The sequence below is a fragment of the Primulina tabacum genome, chromosome 12, assembly GCF_025594145.1.
Source record: "Primulina tabacum isolate GXHZ01 chromosome 12, ASM2559414v2, whole genome shotgun sequence".
Classification (NCBI taxonomy): domain Eukaryota; kingdom Viridiplantae; phylum Streptophyta; class Magnoliopsida; order Lamiales; family Gesneriaceae; genus Primulina; species Primulina tabacum.
The window spans coordinates 30,993,616-31,014,396 of NC_134561.1; the positions used below are offsets into that span (position 1 = coordinate 30,993,616).

General features: G+C 38.3%; 1 protein-coding gene across 3 annotated transcripts; it reads left to right on the forward strand.

The window, feature by feature from the left end:
* Positions 1 to 7,911: 7,911 nt before the first annotated feature.
* On the forward strand, positions 7,912 to 13,366 carry LOC142520783 (beta-1,3-galactosyltransferase GALT1-like). Of its 3 annotated transcripts, none has more exons than XM_075623906.1 (9): positions 7,912 to 8,084; positions 9,587 to 9,632; positions 9,744 to 10,582; positions 11,307 to 11,539; positions 11,645 to 11,926; positions 12,236 to 12,364; positions 12,437 to 12,616; positions 12,763 to 12,870; positions 13,117 to 13,366. In XM_075623906.1, the coding sequence occupies exons 3-9, from the start codon at positions 9,823 to 9,825 to the stop codon at positions 13,324 to 13,326; spliced, it is 1,902 nt and encodes a 633-aa protein (XP_075480021.1). In that variant the 5' UTR covers positions 7,912 to 8,084; positions 9,587 to 9,632; positions 9,744 to 9,822; the 3' UTR covers positions 13,327 to 13,366. The 3 variants fall into 3 exon arrangements, with proteins under 3 accessions (XP_075480021.1, XP_075480020.1, XP_075480022.1); XM_075623905.1 differs by having other exon boundaries at positions 9,758 to 10,582; XM_075623907.1 differs by lacking the exon at positions 9,587 to 9,632 and having other exon boundaries at positions 9,758 to 10,582.
* The last annotated feature ends 7,415 nt before the right edge of the window (positions 13,367 to 20,781 follow it).

A 20,781-nucleotide genomic window follows, 5' to 3' on the forward strand; every position in this document is an offset into this window, starting at 1 on the left:
CCCTTAGACCCTTCCTAGACCAGCTCTACAGCCCATACAAGCACAACCCTAAACCCGCTCGCTGCTAGCCATCATGCACCCCATATTCACGTTTCCGCCCTAGCCTTCGCACCAGCCTTCCCTAAACCTATCTAAGACCATAACTCAACCCCCTTAGGATCCATGAGCGTGCCCTAACAGCAGCTCACAGCCATGCCCATCTAGAACTCCAATTCAAAAACCCTAGTTCCTTAAAGCCCAAATTTTCGTTCAATATTTTTGCCCTATCTGTACAGCCCTTAAACATGCACCTAAGGACCCTTAAACAATTAGAAAAACGTCTCTTCCCATAGCCTTACCATGGCAGCCCCTTTGTGCATCATAAACAAGAGTTTTAAAAGATGAAAACTCTAGTTTTATCATGCTTATGCCATAAAAACGAAAATAAAAGAAGTGTATCATATTTTTCATGCATTCATGTATCAAAACGCATAATATTGTGTGAAATATGAGTGAAGAAATATAAAGGCGTGCCTTTGCGTATTTCACGCACGAAAAACAACTTGTCATGCGAGGGACATTGACGGAGATTAACCCTTGTTGAATTCCTTCAAGCCTTTTCGTATCTTTCCTTCTAAATTCTCATGTGTTCGTGTGTCTTGGCTGGTGGAGAGTCCTAGTGTGTGTTTGTGTGATTTGTGCGTGAGTTATGTGTGTATTTGTAAGGGTTTGTTAGCTTTAAGTTTGATATAAAACACATGGTGCAAGCTTAGGCTCATTAACCTAGTATATCGGGCCCATTAAGTCCATTAGTTATGTAAAACTCAAAATCAGTACACGTATAACTCATGCATTTATTTAAATTGTTAAATTATTTATTTAAGTTTAAAATGATTTTAACGATGCTTGACTTACGATTTGAATTATTTTAAAATATTATATGTTTATTTGATGCACATTAAAATGTTTTCTTGAGTTTTATGTTTCAGGCGAATATTCGATACGTGATCGAGAAAAAAGACCGGTGACGATTTAGGCGATTTATGAATATGTAGTATTTTATTGTTCAGTCAAGAATTTAGTATTTTAACTGATTTATGAAGTTTGTAGCATTTTTAAAGCCTAATTTAATTATTAGGTGATTTTAAGATTTTAAGCATTTCAAAATACTAAATTGATTAGTTGAAGATTTTAAACTTTAAAAGATTTGTTTCTTGGGTATTTTATTTAAATTAGGGGATTTTAGTAAAGTTAATATTGGATTATAATTTTTTTAGCTTGTTAATTGGTTTAACATTTTAATTAGTATGATTAATTAATTAATTAATCAATTTTCCCCTAATTAACACACACACGTTACAATATACTCACACACTCAGCACACACAACACGTACACGTTCATTTTCTTTGAGGGAGAGCAAGGGTTCTTTGATTTTTCAGCAGCCACCACCTCTTCCCCTTCCCCTACGAATTTTCAGCAGATTTTCGGTCATTTTTCTTCAAGAAATTGCGTAGCAAACTTCACCGGATCGTCCCCCATATTCCACCGCGCCAGTATTCATCATCTTCGAGCATTTAGACACAAAGGCATGTATATTATTTAGTTTTTGCATCGATGTTGTCATACTATATGTTTTGATGTTTATCGTGTACAAAAATCCATGTATTTTATGAAAAGTTTGAGCAAAAATGATTGAATCGATTTTGAAACGATTTTTAGATCTTAAAAATCGAGTTTGCTGTCATTTTGATTACTGTGCATTTTCGGTTGATTTTCTAGAAAAACTTCTAACATATAAAATGTAGTAATTTTTGATACCTTTGATTTGACAGTAAATTCGTAATTTTTGGACAAGTAATGAGTGAGTTATGATTTTTCTCGTGTGACTGCTCAAATTGGGTTGTTATGAAAACGTGTTCAAGAGTATTGTTTGTTGCAGGCTTCGTTGGGAACCGTCAAGTGATCGCTGCTGCATTTAGGTATATTGGGTATGATTTGGATGATTTTTGGTGATTCCTTTCATGTCGTTAGGCACTTGGTTGCATTAGAAGTCGTAGGAAGCATTTTGGTGTAAAAAATTCGTGTTTATGAGTTTTGTTGCGTTGTATGTTGTGCGTCGTTGTTTTGGGGTATTTGTGTGAGTTTGAATCATTGCCATAGCGTCCTAGGATGGGTCTCATTGCATCAGTTTGAGTCGATAGGGCGTGGCTTAGAGTTTGCATCAAGATTGTTCATTTGGGGTCGAGTTTGCGCAGAGTTAGCGCCGCAGCGCTCTTATAGAGCGCTGCAGCGCCCGACTTTCGCAAGCCTAGCGCCGAGGCGCTGCCCTTGTGGTGCCACAGCGCAGCAATGTCCAGTGCCTAGGCGCTCATCCATGATTTTTAAACCACTATTTTAGGTTCATGTCTTCCATGTTTGGGAAAATGTTCAAACTTCATATAGAGATTGTTTCGGGATTCGATGTCATGGTTTAGTATGATGATTAAACGAGGTCAAGTCTCGAGTGATTTAGAACGTCGTAAGTCAATTGTTTATTTTGGTGGTGAGCACGACTATTACCTCTAAGTTATGGAAATTAAGTGCATGAAAATGTGTTAGTATGCGCATGTTAGAACTTTTCAAGTTTGCAATCTTGATTTTGATGATAACAAAACTTGTTAATTGTGTTACTAATAATCTACATTAGTGTGCAGTATCTAGGATCACTCACGAGATGTTTACATCGCAAATTGAAGACCCAACTGATCGCAGAAAATGAATCAGTCTAACTGATTACGTCAATTGAGTAGTTCAGCTGATTATCCAGTTGATAGGTGGTTCAGCAGGAGAACCTCAGAAGCCCGGATAGCCGAAGGAGTGTTCAACTGATGAAGAAACCCAGCTGATCAGTCCAACTGAACAAGAGTGAAATCAGTTCCACTGATGAGTCAACTGATTTCACCATCCCAACTGAATATCAGTTCAACTGACCAGATCGAAGCATCGGTCAGAATCTTTCAGTTATGGATTAAGACAAAACTCTCTCAAGTGGAATCCAGCTGTACGTGAAGGTACAATGCCATTATCAAGTCAAAGGACAATAATGGACGTTGCATCAGAGCATTAAAGACAAAACGTTTCTGAAGGGCAGTCGAAAAGTCGAGACACAAAGTCCAAGAAACGAATTCAAGATGCAACGGATACAACGAATGAATCTCATTGTACGATCAGTTTTCCCGCCTATATATAGAGAAGATCAGTGAAGACTCAATAAAAACAATATAGCAAGAAGAAGAAAAGAAGTGAAAAAGCTTTTAAGCATATACGAGAGAAAAGAAAGGGCACGCTTATTGCACATCATCTTTCAGAAGCAATCAACTCAGAGGGAACTCTTCACAGTTATATCAGCTTAGATTAGAAGCTTATCTCCCTCAGTGTGTGAGAACATCCTTGTTCAGTTCTCACACACAAACACTCTCATTCACTCAAATACAGTCTTGCACAAAGACGTTAAACTTGTGTATGTAGTCTTTCTCACATAGACGTTAAAGAAGTGTTGACTGGAAGGTGCTGCGTTCAGTCTAGTCTAAGAGTTCAGTTTATGCAGTAGTGTAAGTCCTAGCTGAGTGGGTTTGCACAAAGAGTTGTATAAATCAAATTCTTCTAGTGGATCCTACCCGAGGCGGTAGAAGGGTTGACGTAGGAACAATTGAAATCTCTGAATATCTATAAATATATCTTGTGTATTTAACTGTTTAACTATTGTTTTCAAACTGTTTGGATCTGTTAGAGTATCCGTCAGTTCAGTTGTCACCATAACTGAACTGATGAATGCAAAAACTAATCTGTCCCTTTTTGGTTATTCAGTTTACATAAGATAAAATATTTTCTAATATAGCAATCTTCTTCACGAAGGATTACTTCGAGTTTCTTCCGCTTGGTTTTTAACGAAACTCTATTTAATTCATCGGTGTTAATATTCTTAGAACACGAGCTATTGCAGGTCATTGGAGAATATTTTGTTTGAAGCATCCCAAAGATGCCCAGCTAACGATCCTTCAATTGGTATTAGAGCAGGTTGTTCTAAGAAGAACATTTGAAGAAAACTGTGTTTTAAAATCTTACTTTAAAAATAGTGTTAAAAGCTATTTAAAAGTATTTCATAGTCTTTTAAAACCTATTAGAAAATATTTATATGTCGCTCTTTGGTAAAGAGTTGAGAGGATTGGCTCTGCAACTAAGATTGTAGCCACTTCTTTAGACTCTTTACTTAGGTGTTTTAATCAGCCTGCAGGGGACTGAGAATCATTTGAAAAGATGCACAGCTAAATTGCTCCTTGAACAAGTCTTCAGTTGCAAGCTTATCAGGTCAGCTGTTCTTCAGACGAAACTCATTCATTCTGGGACGTTGGATGATTAAATCACCAGCTGCATTCCAGTTTAGCCTAGTCAGAGTCTGCTCGACCAGTTAGTATGCGAAGAAGTCAAGTTCAAGCAGTTTAACTCGTTTCTCTAGCAAAATGAACTCACAACTGATGCAGCAGTTCAAGCAGTCGAGCAACCAGTTGATGGTATATCCAGTTCTGTCGCATAAACCAACTGATATCTGATGTTGTTTAAAATATGCTACCGTTGTAGTAATCTTTCTTGTTCAACTGATGTATGTACTCAAATGTAAATACAAGGAAATTTATTTAAATAAACATCATATTTGTTCAGCTGTGTTTCATTGTGACTGAATGGATATTTCTAAATCTCTTGCCTATATTACTTGAATAATTATAATTTCTGAATGAATGACTATATAAATATCTTTCAGATACGGGTTTTATTCAGTTTTTGAGGGGGTGCTTTTCTTTTTTCTCTCAAACTAAAAGTATTATCAATCGGTTTTAAAATTCAGTTGTTGAGAAAAATTATTTTTTTCATCAACTGAAAAGTAATTTCTTAATTCTGTCAATCTCTCTTTAATTTTTTTTTGTTTTGAAGAGGGAGTTTTTGTTTGTTTTCAAAATTCCTTAAATTCAGTTATAAAGGGGGAGTTTTCTTTGTTTGAATATACTAACCCTTGAACCGAATATATTACGCTTAACTGCTTAGGTTTTGTAATCATCAAAAAGGGAGAGATTGTTGGAACTTTTCAAGTTCGCAATCTTGATTTTGATGATAACAAAACTTGTTAATTATGTTACTAATAATCTACATTAGTGTGCAGCATCTAGGATCACTCACGAGATGTATACATCGCAAACTGAAGACCCAACTGATCGCACAAAATGAATCAGTCTAACTGATTACGTCAATTGAGCAGTCCAGCTGATTGTCCAGTTGATAGGTGGTTCAGCAAGAGAACCTCAGAAGCCTGGACAGCCGAAGGAGTGTTCAACTGATGAAGAAACCCAGCTGATCAGTCCAACTGAACAAGAGTGAAATCAGTTCAACTGACGAGTCAAATGATTTCACCAGCCCAACTGAAGATCAGTTCAACTGACCTGTTCGAAGCATCAGTCAGAATCTTTCAGTTATGGATGAAGACAAAACTCTCTCAAGTGGAATCCAGCTGTACGTGAAGGTACAAAACCATTATCCAGTCAAAGGACAATAATGGACGTTGCATCAGAGCATTAAAGACAAAACGTTTCAGAAGGGCAGTCGAAAAGTCGAGACACAAAGTCCAAGAAACGAATTCAAGATGCAACGGATACAACTAATTTAATCTCATTGTACGGTCAGTTTTCCCGCCTATATATAGAGAAGATCAGTGTAGACTCAATAACAACAATATAACAAGAAGAAGAAAAGAAGTGAAAAAGCTTTTAAGCATATACGAGAGAAAAGAAAGTACACGCTTATTGCACATCAGCTTTCAGAAGCAATCAGCCCAGAGGGAACTCTTCACAGTTATATTAGCTTAGATTAGAAGCTTATCTCCCTCAGTGTGTGAGAACATCCTTGTTCAGTTCTCACACACAAACACTCTCATTCACACAAATACAGTCTTGCACAAAGACGTTAAACTTGTGTATGTAGTCTTTCTCACATAGACGTTAAAGAAGTGTTGACTGGAAGGTGCTGCCTTCAGTCTAGTCTAGGAGTTCAGTTTAGGCAGTAGTGTAAGTCCTAGCTGAGTGGGTTTGTACAGAGAGTTGTATAAATCAAAGTCTTCTAGTTGATCCTACCCGAGGCGGTAGAAGGGGTGACGTAGGAGCAGTTGAAGTCTCCGAACATCTATAAATATATCTTGTGTATTTAACTATTTAACTATTGTTTTCAAACTGTTTGGATCAGTTAGAGTATCCGTCAGTTCAATTGTCACCATAACTGAACTGATGAATGCAAAAACTAATCTGTCCCTTTTCGGTTATTCAGTTTACATAAGATAAAATATTTTCTAATATAACAGTCTTCTTCACGAAGGATTACTTCGAGTTTCTTCCGTTTGGTTTTTAACCAAACTCGATTTAATTCATCGGTGTTAATATTCTTAGAACACGAGCTATTGCAGCTCATTGGAGAATATTTTGTTTGAAACATCCCAAAGATGCCCAGCAAACGTTCCTTCAGCGCAGCAGTAGCCCAAGCGAGATCCAACGAATCCCTCAACTCCATGTAAGTATGTTCGACGTGCAAAAGAAAATGTTTATTTTTTTGAGATATGCGAAATATCTTGTGACCAAATATGAACGAGTTTCGATGCCGGTAAACGTGGCCAGGAACCTCTCCACCCCGGTAAAGCATGATCGAGTTTAGATCAGGATTGGAAAGTGGTAAAGCATGACAAGGGACCAATCCACCCGGTAAAGCATGATCAGGGATCTCATGTATGTGGTAGTGGACATCCTGCCAGCCTAGTACTGTGGTTTAGTCTGATTAGGCGAAATTATGTATGGGTCACTTGCTTTGAAACATATCTCAACGCAAAATGATGATGATTATGTATGTTCATGTATGTATGATGCAAGTACGTTTATGAAAAGTTTTACGATATGATGACACGTCTATGTTTATGTAAGTACGTTCAAGTTTAAGTATGTACGTTCTACTTTAAAATGCATATGGTTTTATTACGTATTATTTGTTATTCTCAGTTTATACTTGTTGAGTCTTTAGACTCACTAGACTTGATCGATGCAGGTGAGGACGAGTTTGAGGAGGCGAGAGGTGGAGACCAGTGAGTCGGCTCGGACTGTGCGGAGGCTAACCCGAGGACCGCCTATGTTTTCAAGAATTTTCAAGCATGTTAATTTAGTTACTCTGATTTTATGAAACTATTTCACGATGTTTAAACGAGTACTTTTTTGTCAAACTTTTTTTGTAATCGTTTTTATTTCAAATATTTTAGACGAGCAGTTTATTTTTATCGCAATTTGAAATATTATTATTTATTTAAGAAAATTTTTATTTTTTCGTAAATTTTAAGTAGTTCAAAATACGGTACGTTACAAGTTAATATTTAAAATATTTTGTTTAGGAAATTTTGTGAAAATATTAGCCTAATTCTCAAAAAGTCTCTATTTTCGTCGAAAATCGATTACTGGTTTAAAATACGACTCCGCGTATAAAAATACCTCATTTTCAAAAATTTCATTTCAAATTTACCACATATTAAATAATTAAAAAATCATTTAATAAAAATATTGACGAAAAATTAACAACTCATCTCGAAAATCGATTACTGGTTTAAAATACGACTCCGCGTATAAAAACACATCATTTTCAAAAATTTCATTTCAAATATACGACATATTAAATAATTAAAAACGAAATAACTGGATTACCTATCAATTGGGTTCTATTTGACTTGGATGTCGTGAAGACAAATATTAAGTATAATAAATTTTTTTAATTCGAATTATTAAAGAAATCGAGTCAAATATAATGGATAGAAACGAACGTAATTAAGCCGTTAATCACACTTAATTTATTAATTAATATCGACACCCTAACAGTGAACGCAACAAAGAAGTGGAGAATATTTGCTTCAACAGGAAGTTGAGCGAGCACAAAATTCAAAGCTCGTTCAAACGACAGCTTTCAAATCGTTGTCAAATTCCCTCTGTTTCCTCCAGATTTCTTCTGCTTTTCTTGCTCCAAATCGCACTCTTCAGGTCGTTGTGCCGCGAGGTATGTCTTGTTGCATTTATAGCTGTAATATTTTCGCCGTAGCTTGATTTTTTTTTTTTTTGGATTTTCGGTGGCGAGTTTTGTTTTCTTTCTGCTTGATTTGTAGTTCAGTGTGCTACGATCTGTGAAGTTTTAGTTTTTCCGTGGAGTTTGAGATTTGGAAGTTCGTATTCTTCATTTAGGTTCGTTAGTAATCAATGTTGACGTTGAGATCTGCAGTTGGAGTTTCGCTGTGATGGACAGTTGAATTTTTTAAGAAGCAGTGTAGAGTTGGTTTTAGGAAGTTCGTAGCCTTTTAGGTTCGTTAATGGCTAGTGTGGAAACTTGGATTCGTTGAAGTTGTGGTTCTGGTGGCAGTTGCATTTTTTTCCGAGATTGTGCCGATGGAATCCTACTCGTAATTTATTGTTCATATATCTTTTCTATGGCATGGTGCTAGATGGCCATGCCATTATAGTCATCTATGTCACGTTTGGCTAATTGGTGAGTGTAGAGATAATGGGCTGCCTAATGCTTCCACCATTGACTGCTGACTTTTCGTGGTCTTGTGTGTCTGTTTTTGGGTACTACGGGGAGGAGTCCCTGACGTGTAGCATTTATTGTCCACAATGTTATCTATGTCTTGAGTCCTTTTCTTTCTGAACTTTGGAGTTATATTCGCGGAGTTTGATGGTTCTGAAATATTACTTTGCCAAATGTTATGGGTATGATTATATAGTTATTTTCTCCTTTGAAGTTTCTGAGTCTCTTGTAAACTTCTATGTTTGAGTTTTTAAATATTTTAATTTTTTGTCCAAAGCAATCTAATTTTCGATGTCATTCCATTTTGGACCATTTCCTTATAATCTTGTATTGTGTTCGTGTTATTATCCAAATTATGGAGGAAAAGATGTTTAATGCCTCTGGCTATCTTCCCTTGTACTTTTTATGGTGTTGCGTTGATATTTAAATATGGAGAAAAGAACTTCATTGCCTCTTTCTATCTTGTGGTGTCTCTGATCCCTCTCTTTCAGTTTGTGTTTTGGTTATCCAAATGCAATGAAAAATTGCTATTACATTGTGTCTGAACGCCCACTGGTTTGAACTTTGAAGCGCATAATTGCGTGAGACACTTGAAGTACCAGCAGGCCTTCCACAAAAACTGCTTGACCTATTATTTTAAAAGGATCATAAAGGGCTGGAATGTTGTTTAACCTAATTTTTACTGCATAAAGCTAAATGACTTTTCTATATGTTGGTTGAATTTTTTGTAAGTTGATTTCGTTATCTTGGAACACAATCTGCTAATCACTGATAGCTAGTACGGAATCAATGTCTTGTAATCAGAATAAGACTAGATCCCTCAAAATGTGTATGCGATCGAAACATCATGGAGTTATAATTTATGGCATTAGCATTATTTTCTCTGTTAATGAATCTTATATTGCTTGAGTGTCCATATAGGCTAGAATGAACACATGCATCTCTACCAGTTTATCAATAAATTCACTCATATGATGCAGAAACAACTGGTTGACATCTCACAACCGATGTCTTTCTTTCTTAACAGTAAGTTTTAAGTTCACCTTTTTTGAGAATACAGTCTGGCTAATCTGTTACTTACATTCACATTGTCTTTATCCCTAATTTGGAATTTGTTCGTTATGACCTATTGGGCAGACCATTTTATGCAGATTCCCTTGCTTCCTTGAAGTTCAATTTTCATGATATCTGCTTGGATGCTTAATAATGCACAAAAATGAAGAAACTGTATGGTGGTGTCTTATCCACAACCTTGTTGATGGTTTTAGTTCTTGGTTATTATATAACTAATAACCCCATCAAGGAGAGTTATCTTGCAAGTCCTCGGGCCTTCAATCTTACAAATCCTCTTGAGTGGATAAGTCCTGGCACTCCACCTGCATTTCATAGTCGAGAAACTTCTTCTCAAGTGATATCTACTGAAGTTATATTATCTGAGTTATATGTTAAAAGAAACTTGACAAATGAAGAACAAAATGCTTTGCGAACTTGGAACCGACTGAAACCCCTGCTTACACTGGATAAAGCCTTACCTAATGCTATTGAAGCTATTAAGGAAGCTGGTGTTGCATGGAAAAATCTAATCCATGTAGTGGAAGAAGAAAAACTTCGGAGTGATGGAAGTTTATCATACAGAGGAAAAGAGAAACAATGTCCTCATTTTCTAAGTAAAATGAATGTAACAAAACTTGATGACAATGGATTTAAGTTGCGGATTCCTTGTGGCTTGACTCAAGGTTCTTCGGTCACATTTATTGGCATTCCTAATGGCCTTCTTGGTAATTTTCGGATTGACCTCACTGGTGAACCACTTCCAGGGGAGCCAGATCCTCCTATTATTTTGCACTATAATGTTAGGCTCCATGGGGATAAAATAACAGACGATCCTGTGATTGTACAAAACACCTGGACACTTGCGCATGATTGGGGTGAAGAGGAGCGCTGTCCATCTCCTGATGATGAACATAATAAGAAAGGTATATATCTATAGCCTTTTTCATCTGCTAAAATATGTACAACAAATTCGGTATTCAACATGTATTTGGAATTTGACATCTTATGCATGGTTAGTTATCATTCAGTTTGGGAACTTTTAGTCATGTTAGTCGTTGTAATCCAGATATAAATCTAAGATTTCCTTGTCCCAGTTATATGGGCCTTGTGCATGAGAAAATTTGGCATGATATTATGGGCTCAAATCAGTGGCTAGCTTCTCTTAAAAAAAAAGTTCAGTCGCTAACTAAAGATTTGGTCAGCCCTGAATTGGATATGTTTCTCAAATCATACTAGCCCCTGGAAATTCCTTGCAGAGCTTACATTTACCTGGACACTTGATTTGACCATATCCATGTATTTTAATTTTTTTTTACTATTGACATTCACACGGACATACTTTGTTTTCTTTTGGAGTGTCTAACGGATGTTTTAATCAAAGTTTACTCTATTGTACGAAGATATTGTTATTTTTTCCAAATAAGGAATAACGGGACTATTCGCTTTCGGTAACCTTTATGTGGCTTCAGTTTTGCTATTTTTGTTATATGTAATAAAATGTGGATTTAGAGTGTTTATCAATCATGCAGGTATAATAATTGAAATGATTTTAACATGTACTACATCCCAGATGTTTACATCATCCATTTTAATCCTACATAATCTGTTGTTGCTTTTGTCGGATAACTTTCTATCTGCTGAAATCAGTTGATGAGCTGGACCGGTGCAATGAGTTGGTGGACAAAGAAGGCAACCGATCTAGCAAATCTAACCAACATGCCAGTGGATCAAAAAATATTTCTATGGTTCATGATGGGATACCAAGAAAGTACTTTCCTTTTAGGCAAAATGATTTGTTTGTTGCTACTCTTAGAGTCGGCTTAGAAGGAATTCAAATGACTGTGGATGGAAAGCACATAACTTCATTTGCATACCGTGAAGTAATTTTTCTGTACCTCGTTCACCTCCTTCCCCCAATTTATCTGAATTTCATGTAAATATGACATTACATGTTAACTTGTGTTTATTATCGGCTTGTCATGCAGGATTTGGAGCCATGGCTCATCAGTGAAGTGAGGATTTCAGGAGATTTAGAATTATTTTCTATTTTAGCCAGTGGTTTACCAACTTCGGAAGTTTTAGAACACATAATTGACTTGGAAGCTCTTAAAGCGATCCCACTACCTCCACAAAGAGAGCTGAGGCTCGTTATTGGTGTTTTCTCTAATGCAAACAATTTTAAACGTAGAATGGCAGTTCGAAGATCATGGATGCAATATGCTGAAGTACGATCAGGACAGGTTGCGGTTCGTTTCTTTGTGGGCCTGGTAGGTTTTACCCTTTTGGAATATTTATCATGACTTGTTCAAGCACCATCTTTCATACTTGAACTTGTTTCTGTTTTTTTTAACCCTTTTCTTTGCTTTAATAACTTAAAAGCATTACAATATGAAGATCTTATACTCGAAATATTCCCTTTTTAGAAATTATTGGTTAATCACTCTTTTTTATGCAGATTTTTCTTGCCTCCTGCTAAGATTTCACAAAAATTCAAAATATTGTCTTTTACCATGATATTATTTGAATATGGTTTATTTATGTGTTAAGGTAACTTATGTATGGTCCATTTCTTTTAGCATAAAAACCAGATCGTGAACGAGCAGCTCTGGAATGAAGCACGGACATATGAAGACGTTCAGCTGATGCCTTTTGTTGACTACTACAGCCTCATCACATGGAAGACAATAGCCATTTGCATCTTTGGGGTAAAAGTCTCTTCACATCCTTAACTAATGTACATTTCCTTCAGTACCTTATGGCCCCAATCTATTCGACAGACTAGGGTTGTTTCGGCAAAGTATATCATGAAGACGGATGATGATGCGTTTGTTCGTGTGGATGAAATCTTGAACTCTCTGAGAAAGACCAATGCAACACGTGGTTTGCTCTATGGCCTCATCAATTCAGATTCCGAACCTCATCGTAATCCAGAGAGCAAGTGGTATATTAGTCATGAGGTATTTCTTCAACTGATCATGTAGATTCACTGCTCAAAATCCTTGTACTTATTTTGAATACATTTTCCATGTTTGCCGTGGTAATTTGCGCACTTTACAGAGTTTAACGTTAGTGATCTATCTGACTCTATATTGTATTTTTGTAGGAATGGCCCCATGATAAGTACCCACCTTGGGCACATGGTCCTGGTTATATCGTGTCAAAGGACATAGCCAAGGCAATTTCCAAAAGACACGAAAATGGAATCTTAAAGGTACAGAACTGAAGTCCTCATTTTCTCGCCATCACATCAAATTGAAATATGTAGGTTTTTTAACCTTTGAGAGCATCCAAATTCCCTATCATGCACATCATTATTATTTTTGTTCGACTTGAAGAAATTTTTTGAAAATAAAATTTTACGCTTTCGACACATTATTATTTATTACCATTAAATTGTTGCCTACTTTAAATGTCTCGAGTATTCAAGAAAAACAAAAAGAAAAAATCATTGCTGCAGATGTTCAAGCTCGAAGACGTGGCAATGGGAATCTGGATTGCTGATATGAAGAAAAACAATCAGGAAATCAGATACGTGAATGATGGGAGGATTATAATCGAAGGTTGCACGGATGGTTATGTCGTTGCTCATTACCAAGGTCCAAGAGAGTTGCTCTGTTTGTGGCAGAACATTCAAGACAAGAAAATCTCAAGTTGCTGTGGCGATTAACTCACAGATCTGCGGAGTAGATAGAAAAGCTACCGCGCATGATCTGAGGAGCTGGAAAGAGTTGTTCCAATGCTTGTTGGGAGGAGTTGCGGTAGATGTACATGTGACAAGATATTGAAATGGATTTATGCATAACAGGGAAAACCATATATATTATGTTTTCCCATTTTTGTTAGTGAATAGGGGATTTGTAAAATATGTATAGAGAGAAAACAACTGGCCATGGCTCGTGTAGATTTCAAGTAGGTTACACATTTATTGGCTCTCAGATTTCACTGTCATTAGTTCATGGAGTTAGGCTCAATATGTGTAAGATAAATTGTTAAAACAATCCTGAATCATGCGGACCTAAAGTTGTTAATATTGTGTCTAAAAATTTGGGTGAAAGGAGGAATTGGGCATTCAAAATAATCGGTGTGCCATGACGACTATTTGTAGCGCCTTGAAGTGGTTCAGGGATGCTTATCGAGCTACATCTTGAATCACAAACTTGTATTTAAGTTTGGAATACATATATGTTTAAAAAGTAGAGAAAACTCATAAACCACATAATCAATTATGTTATATCATTAAGAATTTGTCTGAAATTGCAAACGGAAGTGTACCTCAAGCCATAATCCTGAATTCTATATAACGTATCTTAGCCTTCCAGATCACGCGCACTTTCGAATCTTTTAGTTTTCTCTTCTGAATTATTTTCTTAATGGGGAAGAGAATATGGAATCTGATATGCGTGATCCGGGAATCATGACCCTTATATAGATAATGTCAATCATTATCTTCTGATATTTCTCTTTTAACTCATCATAAAAACAGAAATTACACTTATTTCTTTACACATTAAAGGCTCACAACCAATTAGATACATAAAAGCTCAATAACCCGAAACCTTAGTTGATCACTTTATTTTAGACTTAACTTAATAGACAACCCACAACGCATAATTATTCACATATAAGCTCACGTAAATAAAATTGATTCAATGTAAAGACCCTTCAGCAGATTTACATACAATCTTTTTTTTTTAATCAAATTGCATGTGTTACAATGTTTAAACAATTTATTTCCTCGTCATTTAGACATAGAAGATATGATTTTGTGACGATTTGGCACTGTAGATTGTATTCTCACCTGACTACGTATAATTTTGTTCTACGGAAGAAAAAATAACGTTCGGGCCACAACGGATAATATACGTGTTTGCACAATATTTGGTTTGCGGACGTGCCAGGTGCAAAGATGCACCGATTTGTGTAAAAATGATTAAAAAAATCTAAATTCTAAAAATCAAGCGAAAGCGAATCCTAAATTCAACTGTCAGTTCTAATCTCCTAAAACAAATATGACGTCAAAACGAAGAAAACTATTGGAATTTAAAGAATAAACACCTAACATTGTTTATATTTTGAATAAATGGTAGGAATTTACAAGACATAAAAATTTAACATATAAAGTCGTTGAAATCTGAAACAATAAGACTTATAATGCTAGAAAATATACTGAAATGCTTGAAAACTAGTGTTTGAATATTGAAACTCAGTGGATAGTATTTGCAGTTTTTTTGTACAGAGTTGTATGTGTCTTTTTGTGTTTGCCGATGTCCCTTTTCTTCCCAGCGCCTGTGCGATTCTTCTCCACTCCCTCATGATCCATGTTCTTCCGCTTTTCATTCCACGATTTCTCCCTTTCATGCAACGATCTTCTCCTTCTTCTGCGCTTCGTGATCATTTCAAATTGATAGGGCTTGATATGTTGCTTTTGATGGGCTTGAGTCATTTGATTGGGGCTCTCTAATTTAATTTGAGCTGGGAATTAAATTGAGCTCCCATCATTAAATATTTTGGCCCAAACAATTGCCCCCGCAAGCAGGCCAAAAAACTTGTATGTAAGTCCGGTTCAACTCATTTGTTCACAGTGGTGGGCCAAGCACCTAAGCCCGATTCTCTATTGGACTTTAAGTTTCACTGTCTCTTGGAATTCTCTCATACGGAGCCAAACTCAAACTCTCCAGACCTCTTTCTTCTTCCCTTTTGGCATTCTCGTTCACCACTCCCTACTGTCATTGGAAAATCGCCACTTCTTGGAGCTTGCTCGCGTCTCTCTCGTCTTCGTTACCTTTGCACCATGGTCGCCAGAAGACGTTACATGGCTCAAGATTCATGTCCGTCGCATCTCCCTGACTCCAGCGCCGCGGGTTCCTCTTCCGCTCAATCCAGCATTTCCGCCCCGCTACCTAATGCGTTCACCGGTTCCGCCACTGATCTCAATCCTTTCCTTGCTATCTCCGGGTCGTCGACGGGACTTCCAATGAGCGTTGGGCCATCTTACTCCACAAGGGCGAACGCCCCTCTCAGCCCGGGTCACCACCTGACGGCGGCCATGGCGGTAATAGACACTCGTCCAGTTGTCTCTTTTCCTTTCACGCTGTCTGCTCCCACGTCGATCCCAACTTTGGTCGCAACGGCCTTTGTGAAGTTCTTGGCGCAACCGATTTTCCCCTTCACTGCCATGGGTATTTTTCTCCTTCCCTTTTCTTGAACTTTATTCAGTATTTCTCGGCTCCTTGAATGTTGAATGTTGTTGATCATCTTGATTGACTTGGAATTTTCTTCCTGTTTTGTATGATGATTTTGTGGTGTGTATGAAGGACGAGTGTGTATTCTATTCTTCTCTTTCTGTTCGAGAAACTAAGGGGTGGAAGATTGGTTTATCATAGTAGTTGGGCTAATTCTTTTGACGCTTGGTTGTTGTGGGGAATTGTGGATTTGGTATTATTCGGCCATTCGTTGGCCTTTGTTTCGTGGGTGTAATGGGGTGGCCATAGTGTGGTTTTGTAGCACACATAAGTAACAATTAGTTTTCTGAACATTTCTTGTATGCATGCAGTGGTTTTCGACCCCAAACACTTTATTGAATCCGATTCCGCCTCAGTCGCTATTCCCACTTGTGATGAAGGAACTAGGTGTGTGATGCTTTTACTTAAAAATTGTGAGGGCTATGCTTTTGCTTATACTATTTTTGATTCAAAGGTTTTCAGCTGTAGTATCATCCCCGCCTCTGATTTCTTCCAATATGCCGACTCTGTCCTCGGAAGTAGTTGTTCCATCTGTGCCCGCTATCATTTCAGCCTCGATTCTCACCTCAGTGATGGACATTCACGTGATTCACTCCTCTACGGCGTCTGGTATGTCCTTGGCTTATATTTCATATTTTTGATAAAGATGTTTGAGATACCAACGCATTTCTTTTAGGTATACATGCTGTTAATCAACCTTCACCTGGTTCCGGGGTCTCTCACCAGTCTGAGGTTATTGCTAAGGCTGGGTATGGACCGTTTCTCATGCATGGTTTTCTGTTTTCTTCTTGTATCGCAGTGTTCTTATCTATCTGTTGTTCGGATTGCAGAACCAAAGCTGCGAATTTCCTTGCCTCTGCCACCATCGGACCTGTCCGACATCCTTCACATCCGGACGATTGATTCCCCCCACCGGTCCATCAATTGTTCTTTCCCTTGCCTTCATTACACCCTAGGGACTTGTTTCTCTCCCGACCTCTACTGCCTCATAGCGAGCCATCTCAGTTCAAGACTTGGCTGCGGGTTCCTGATGGTTGGGCCGAAAGGATAGATCGTTTGGAGCCCCACTTTGGGCGGCAGTGGCGCTATCAGGGATTGTGGCCTCTGATCATGGTTTCCAAGATGAAAATAACCATACATTCCATTTTATTCGATTGCATCCTTAGGTTCTGGTCCCCTTCTTGCAACGTCTTCATTTTTCCTTTTGGCCCATTGTCCATAACCCTTTACGACATATCCTTGTTCTTGGGATTGCCTGTAGTAGGGCATGATTCCCCTTACTTTGTTGATGACCCTGCTGCTCCTACTTTGGCTCATACTCGCTATTGCTACCCTTCTTATAGGGCTGTGGTCAAAGAATGGTCCTCGCGTTCCGGTATTCCTTCTGAAGTTGAGCACACCATGTTCCTTTGGGTGCTGGTCTGCCACTACATATTTTTCCCATCGTCTGGCAAACCTTCTTCTGAGTATCTACCCTTAGCATGCTCTCTTAATACTGGTCGAGTATACAATCTGGTAGTCATGTTTTTGGGGTCCATTTATCTTGATTTGAATCAATGTGTCCGTCACGACCCTATTTCCAAATTGGGAGAAATATCATGGTTTCTTCATATAGGGGTTTTCTCCTATTTTCCCGGTGTGAGACTTCCTCGCCTGTCCCCCAACCATGCTGCATACCACGTCGTTGATGGGGAGCCGTTTGACCCTCTCAGCCCCTGAGTGATAAACTATCTGCAGCATCTGAAACTTGAGTCACTCAATCTACCATCACGACCCAGTGTCTCGTCTGACACAATCTCTCTGGGTTGGAGTTTTTCTTGATTTCCATGGTCTCTCTCCCGACGACGTTAATGTCTTGCTTTTGACCCAATACATCCATTATAGGTTGTTGTTGGTGGATTGTTCTTCTACTCGTCCGCCATACAATGACAAATCAAGCTGGTCCTTCGAATTTTATAATCCATCTTTGTATGCATATCAGTTTTGGCTTTCACCAGCAATCTCTCATTTTACTCTGTCTTTCCCGGTGGACTTGACGCATATCGCCTCAGAAGTTGCATCTTGGAGACTTTTCAAGGCCACCGCGCAGCTCCTCTCTACGCAGCCCTAGAGATTTATTGGTTCCATCCTGCAGCTAAACCACAAAACGACCGAGCCCTTCGTCGTCTGGTGGAGGTCTTGATATCTTGATCTGATTCCATCAGTGATCCACCACCCTTGTATTGTCTGGCATCTCTTGCGTTAACGTTGGCATAGTTTGCTTGTTATCAGTATCTGTCATTTCGATATTATTTTGGTATTTATTGCAGGTAATCGCAAGCGAGATCTGATCTCAAATGAGGACATTTTTGTTGCTGCAAAACTCGCAAAAGCAGACACCCACGGGAATCTAAAACTTAAACATGATTAGGTCAATGTGTCACCAAAACCTCAACCACCGAAGACAAAGGTTGTTCCTAAAGTTGCCCTAACAGGAAAATCTACCCATAGGCCTCAGACCGTGGGTCAACGATACCCGACTCGCCGCTCAACTAGACTGATCACTCGCCTCAGCAATACTCTTGACGATCCGATTGTCCTTGTCGAGGATGATTCACCCCCCGTCTCCAAGCAATTGAGTCTCAAGGATTCTATTACCAAAGATTCTGACAATGATGAAGCTTTTGAGGATGATCTTGGCCCTGCTATAGCTGGAGAGGGATCTTCTCACGCTGGAACCTCTGGTGTCAAACTTACCGATGACCGTGGTGTTACTGAAAAACGAACACATGATTTTTTAGCTGATGATGACACATTTGTCTTGTGGAAGTTCTCATCTACTACCAGGTTCGGCCCAAATCCTCTTAGTTCCCTATTTGCTGTGGCTACTCCCTCCATGTTAATTCCTTTCGCCTGTTTCTCTATACTGAATGTTTTGAGTACTTGTCATGCCTGACTTCGACTTTGTTTACTCGACATGATCTTATATCTCGGAGAGCACGACTGAGACTTATGGCGAGCCAGAGAGCCAAGTTGATATGAGCTTCTCAGACAACGTTTCTTCTGTGACTTCTAATCTCGAGAGATGCACCCCATCCATAGAGGCTCTCGCTCATATGTCAAGATGGCGGTTCGAAACTTTTTCGACCTTGGCTTGCACCAGCTTCGGGAATCTCAACGATTAGCGATGCTTTCATCCATCTCTATTCTCAAGACTTCTCCAAAATTTTCTGCTTCGGAGTTTGACATAATTGATGGTCTTTCGACCATATTATCGCAGTCGGATGCAGCCTTTGCCACTAGTGCCAATATGATATCTCATCGCACATATTTCCAATGTAAGCGTGAGAAAAAAGAGGATCTAGACAAGCATGACAAGGTGCTTCGTGAGCAAATGTTGCAGCAACGACCAGTTATGATGCGGAAGAGGCTGAGGTTAAGAGACTGGAGGAGGAGATCCAGAGGCGCCAAGCCAAAATGGTCACCTTGCTGGATGAAGCGGAGACTTTGGAGGCTACTATGTTAGACAATAGGAGAAATTCACGAGCTATCGGTCAGCAACTTCTTAGCCTTAAGGATGATTACCAACTTTAGACCATAAAGCTTCAGGAGGCCGAGAATACTCAGTCATAGTGTCTGGCTAAGTGGGAGCAGCTTCGTGCTTTATTTCCACGAATTTTGTTTTTTTTAGTTGATTGGAACACATTAGTTGGGAATAGTCGTTTATGTTTTTGTCCGGGAGAATTATTTTGTAAAACTTTACTGGCATTTTTCCTATTTTCGATTTGATTCTCTGCTCTTCTGCACCCTCTTTCATTGGTTTCTCTTGTATACATCGACATGTTTATTCCTAGCAGGTGATAATAGATTAAGGATTGGCCATGAGTTGGCATCAGTTCTTCAATACATTCGATATTCACGCATTGATGTTTCTTGGGGCTTCTTGAAACACAGGTACTTTTCAACTCTTATGTGCTCTTACGTGCTGTTACATGATGCATCCACTCAAGACGACTCCCTCGTCCCTAACATTATGCATTGAACTTCAGTCGGGCCCCTTTCTCGCATACACGTATATGCATTTACACTTCATTCAGACCCCTTTCCCGCATACACGTTTACTTGCTGTTCTTGCATGCGGTGGCTGCATGCGATGTCTCTGTTTTATATTTGTTGACTGTTGATTTGGTGTTGTGATTGTTGGATGAAAATGAGTTGAATTTGATATTGGAGGTTGGTTGGGGGAGAAATTTTCCGTTGATTCTTATACTCGGATCCAAATAATCCCACTCATTTCACCAATTTCAATCAAACAATATGTTGGCTTAAAAACTCACTACTCGTGATTATTTCCTTAATTGATTCCCTAGCGAAGTAAAATAAATCCAATATGATAAGAGTGACCTACTGGCCAATTTCATTTGATCATAACCAAAAAATATTTACATTGGTGGATATTTCAAATGATCAAATGAAACAAATATTTGTTGGTTATGATCAAATGAAGTTGGCCAGTAGGCCACTCTTATCATATTGGATTCATTTTACTTCGCTAGGGAATCAATTGGGGAAATAATCACGAGTAGGGAGGTTTTAAGCCAACATATTGTTTGATTGAAATTGGTGAAATGAGTTGGATTATTTGGATCGGAGTATAAGAATCAACGGAAAATTTCTCCCCCAACCAACATCCAACATCAAATTCAACTCATTTTCATCCAACAATCACAACACCAAACCAACAGTCAACAAATATAAAGCAGAGAGACCGCATACAGCCACCGCATGCAAGAACAACAAGTAAAAGTGTATGCGGGAAAGGGGTCCAACTGAATTGCAAATTCATATATGTGTATGCGGAAAAGGGGTCCGACTGAAGTCTAAATGTATATACGTGTATG